At 37.3% G+C, this 4,578-nt stretch overlaps 1 protein-coding gene across 1 annotated transcript; it reads right to left on the bottom strand.

Annotated features, from left to right (window-relative positions):
* Positions 1 to 209: 209 nt before the first annotated feature.
* Positions 210 to 2,951, bottom strand: LOC136829484 (pro-resilin-like). Its single transcript, XM_067088226.1, has 3 exons — positions 2,768 to 2,951; positions 2,165 to 2,242; positions 210 to 560 (listed from the first exon to the last, which is right to left on the bottom strand). Exons 1-3 carry the CDS (start codon positions 2,831 to 2,833, stop codon positions 357 to 359), a joined length of 348 nt encoding a protein of 115 aa, XP_066944327.1. The 5' UTR covers positions 2,834 to 2,951; the 3' UTR covers positions 210 to 356.
* Between the last annotated feature and the right edge of the window lie 1,627 nt (positions 2,952 to 4,578).

Below are 4,578 nucleotides of genomic sequence, written 5' to 3'. Positions count from 1 at the left end.
ACAACAGTCCTTTAGAGTCTACTACAAGTTACCTTCGGTAGTATTAAAAAGTAAACGAAGATCTTTAGCTGAGAAGAGTTTATAAATAACAATTTTAGAAACAGTGTCTGTCACATGAAATAACCTGTAAATAATATGAAAGTCATCCATTATTTTATTTTAACTGACTGTCCACTTCCTGAAGACTTTGCGTGAAAGTTTTACTGTTTTCCTTTTCCGGTTTCATAGATGACGGGAGATAGCGAAAGCTTCCTGAGGCCACATCCAAACGTAAGGTAACCCGAGGTAATAATTCAAGATGTCGAAGAACTGAAATGGCGCGAAAGAGACCCGATCTAACGTTTTAAAAAACCTCCTTATCGTTTCTTCGAATAGGCTACGTTTGCGACGTAGCCCTCATCTCCGTTAACGGTGTACTGGACGGTCTGGATACGGCCGTCCGGTAGGAGGACGAAGTACTGGCCGTTCGTGAGGTAGCCGTCGCGGGCTTCCTCGTGTCCGAAATCGTTGCCGGTCAGGTCGTCCTTGACGCCGTACTTGTATTCGTAAACGGCCGGAGCCTGTCGAGGAATGAGAGTGAGGGAGAGAATTAGAGATAATTCGCCGTTACGAGGGGACTAAAAATTAATATGAGTTTGGTGATCATATGAAATTATTAATATTGTATACACACACATACACACACACACACACACACACACACACACACACATATATATATATATATATATATATATATATATATATATATATATATATATATATATATATATCAAAATATATCAAAATGAAAGTGAATTACAGGTTTATCAAGTTGAGGATTCGTGTAACATATATTACACTATAGTTTCTCTTCTTATGTAGTCTGCTTCCTTGTCATCTAAACTACTTAGCTATGAGTATTTGTGATGGCAAATGTATATATATATATATGTGTATATGTATATAAAATATATATATATATATATATATATATATATATATATATATATATATATATATACATACATACATACATACATACATACATACATACATACATACATACATACATACATACATACATACATACATACATACATACATACATACATACATACGTACGTACTTACATTTGCCATCACAAATACCAATAGCTAAGTAGATTAGATAACAAGGAAGCAGACTACATGAAAAGAGAAACTATAGGTTGTAATTCATGTCACATGAATCCTCAACTTGATAAATCCGTAATTCAGTTTTTAAATCATTCTGATATATTTTACGCAATAAACACAGAGATAGACAGACAGACAGACAGACAGATGACGAGAATAGCTTAGATTTTAATAACAGTCCAGTCACTTAAGACAGGGGGGATTTTGACAAGATTAAAGATAATAATATCCTTTGGACGAATCAATACGACTGAGGTGAGGAAGGGAAATAGAATTAGGTGACTGAATGTGAAGTGAAATGAATATGTACAGTTGTGAGATTAAGGACGGGAAATGAAGGGAAAGGGCGGGAAACTCTTACGAAAGCCTTGATAAGATCCAGGATTGTTTATTGAACTCTGTTTTATAAACAAAAGCTGCAAATCATTCTCACATGCACTGTATACTTATCCTATACTCATTATAGAAGTGCACACTGACCTAGTTAATTATTCAACTGCTACTGACCTTCAGAGTATTATATACACGGTATACTTATGCTGTACTCATTATAGAAGTGTACACTGACCTAGTTAATTACTCAACTGCTACTGACCTTCAGAGTATTATATACACGGTATACTTATACTGTACTCATTATAGAAGTGTACACTGACCTAGTTTTAATTACTCAACTGCTACTGACATTCAGAGTATTATACACACTGTATAGTTATCCTATACTCATTATAGAAGTGTACACTGACCTAGTTTTAATTACTCAACTGCTACTGACCTTCAGAGTATTATGTACACTGTATACTTATCCTATACTTACTATAGAAGTGCACACTGACCTAGTTTTAGTTACTTAACTGCTACTGACCTTCAGAGTATTTTCATAAACTCCCATTCTGTAGAAATAAAGTTGCAAAAGCTGCAAAGCATTCTTACGTACACTGTCTACCTATACTTTACTCACTATAGAAGTGCACACTGACCTAATTGAATATTCAACTTATACTTACATCAGGATAACCAGGGGCAAAGGGATCGTTCGGTCTGGAGAGGACCACGGCGGCCATGACGGAAGCGAAGATGATGACCTGAGGGGGATATTTCAGTTAAGTTCTTTTCAGAGGTAAGTGACGACACTTTCATCAGATGGTGCTCGTTTTCAGGTTCTGTGAACACAGCACTGACCCCTTTAAAAAAATATTCCTTGCAAGAGCAGAATTTTTCTTTGTTTTTTTTTATTTATATTGCAAGGGAGCTGAATCGACTTGGGTGTTTTTCTTTTTTTTGTTAATTTTGCAAGGTGGCTGAATGTGTTTGGGTGCTTTTTTTATCGGGATATGAAGGAAATTCTAGGAAAATTGTTCACTTTTAGAGGAACTTGATTGAGTACTTTTAAGTGTGTGTGTGCATATATTTATATATATATATATATATATATATATATATATATATATATATATATATATATATATATATATATCACCAAACTGAATATCTGCACAACACTAGCGATGAACCATCTCAACGATATAATAGTGAATATGACTTAAAGATACGAACGAGAAATTCTTCAACACAGAGCCAGTGCCACGACTTTTGAACAACACCAGTACCTTATACATGTTGATAGTTAGAACGATGTACGTCGACTGATGCTGAGAGTCACCAGTACCGCCCATTTATATCCTCCTCCTGACACAGATGGCTGAAAGGACGGCCTCATACGCCCATTTCGGGGGTAAATACTCTATTCTGCAAGAGGTCCCTACTCCCGTCCTTCGGAACTCCTTTCCGTCATTCCTTTGCATCTCTCTCCCGGCCCCTTTCACCCAACTCATGGTTCCCCTTCTCCCCTTGAAGGATGTGCTCCCACGGGCGTCCGCCCATCACGCAGCTGTTGTTGGAACGCCCGCCCTCATCATCGTCATCCTTCGGGTTCTTGTGGGATGCGCTTTTTGGCGGGACAAAACATCCACTTGGGACTCTTCTTCTTCTTCTTCTTCTTCTTCTTCTTCTTCTTCTTCTTCTTCTTCTTCTTCTTACGGTTCCTGGTCGTGTAAAGTACATGTAGTGAGTGGTTTTGCCTTGTCGCTTTTTATCTGAAGCGAGAGAGAGAGAGAGAGAGAGAAAGAGATTTTAATAAAGTATTGCTTTAACGTGCCATGAAATAACGCGTTAACATGCACGCATTCATTATGTCTGAATGATGAATTTCTATTTCGAAAGAGAGGTAATTATCTTTATTAAATATGTATTACTTATTATTATTATTATTATTATTATTATTATTATTAAATTAAATAAATATTCATTGTTTGTTTACTTGAAAGTGACGAAAACAAGAAACTGTTGATTTTTTTAAAGGCTAGTAAACAGATCCAGGAGATTTCCCCATCTCTTAGTCACTCTACTACACGTTAGCATCTCTCTCTCTCTCTCTCTCTCTCTCTCTCTCTCTCTCTCTCTCTCTCTCTCTCTCTCTCTCTCTCTCTCTCTCTCTCTCTTCATTTCAGCTGACTCTGTGCAAGGTCCGCTTTTTCTCAGCTTTCTTTTCGTGTCTTTTATCTCTCTCTCTCTCTCTCTCTCTCTCTCTCTCTCTCTCTCTCTCTCCATTTTCAAGTGACTGTACAAGGTCCGCTTTTTCTCAGCTTCCTTTTCCTGTCTGTTCTTTTTAAAAAAACTGACATTGTAACGTTTCTTTTCTCTCTCTTTCCCCTGATGATTTGATGATAACTTTATAATTAATAGTCAATTTGATGATAAGTGTATAATTAATAATTCCTGCTGGTCGTTTCCAGTTTCTTGCAATATGATCAATGTTAATTTGAAAAGGGATTTTGCAAAGCAACCTCTGGCGATAAAATCGATGTTAATCTGGAATGGTATTACAAGATTATTATTTTACAAAGTCCCATTTCATATCAACTTTGATTTTATTGCAAGAAAATGTTTTGCAAAATCCTCTTTCAGGTTAATCAACCTCGTAGGGGGAGGTATTGCCGTCTGTGCACCTCACGCGGTGTACTGTAGGCATTACTTTCCAACTACGTCAGCCCCTAGCTGCAACTCCTTTCAGTTCTTTAACTGTACCTCCGCTCATATTCCCGTTCTTCCATCTTACTTTCCACTCTGTCCTAACAATTGTTTCATATTGTAATTGCGAGGTTTTCCTCCTGTTGCACCTTCAAAATCCTTGTACCTTCAATTTTCCTTTCAGCTCTAAATGACCTCGTAGGTCCCAGCGCTTGGCCTTTGGCCTAATTTTACATACCAGTCCATTCCATTCAGATTAATCAAAGTTATTCTGCAATGGGGTTTTGTCACTGTGGGAGCTGATGGTTGGCGTTCCTAGTAAACTGGGTCTTTGGTCAGGGGGCATCCGAATCTCCCTACGACCTTGGAAGAAAGGTCACAGTAGCAATTA

This window comes from Macrobrachium rosenbergii, chromosome 44, assembly GCF_040412425.1.
Source record: "Macrobrachium rosenbergii isolate ZJJX-2024 chromosome 44, ASM4041242v1, whole genome shotgun sequence".
NCBI classification, from domain to species: domain Eukaryota; kingdom Metazoa; phylum Arthropoda; class Malacostraca; order Decapoda; family Palaemonidae; genus Macrobrachium; species Macrobrachium rosenbergii.
This window is presented reverse-complemented; position numbering and strand designations above follow the sequence as displayed.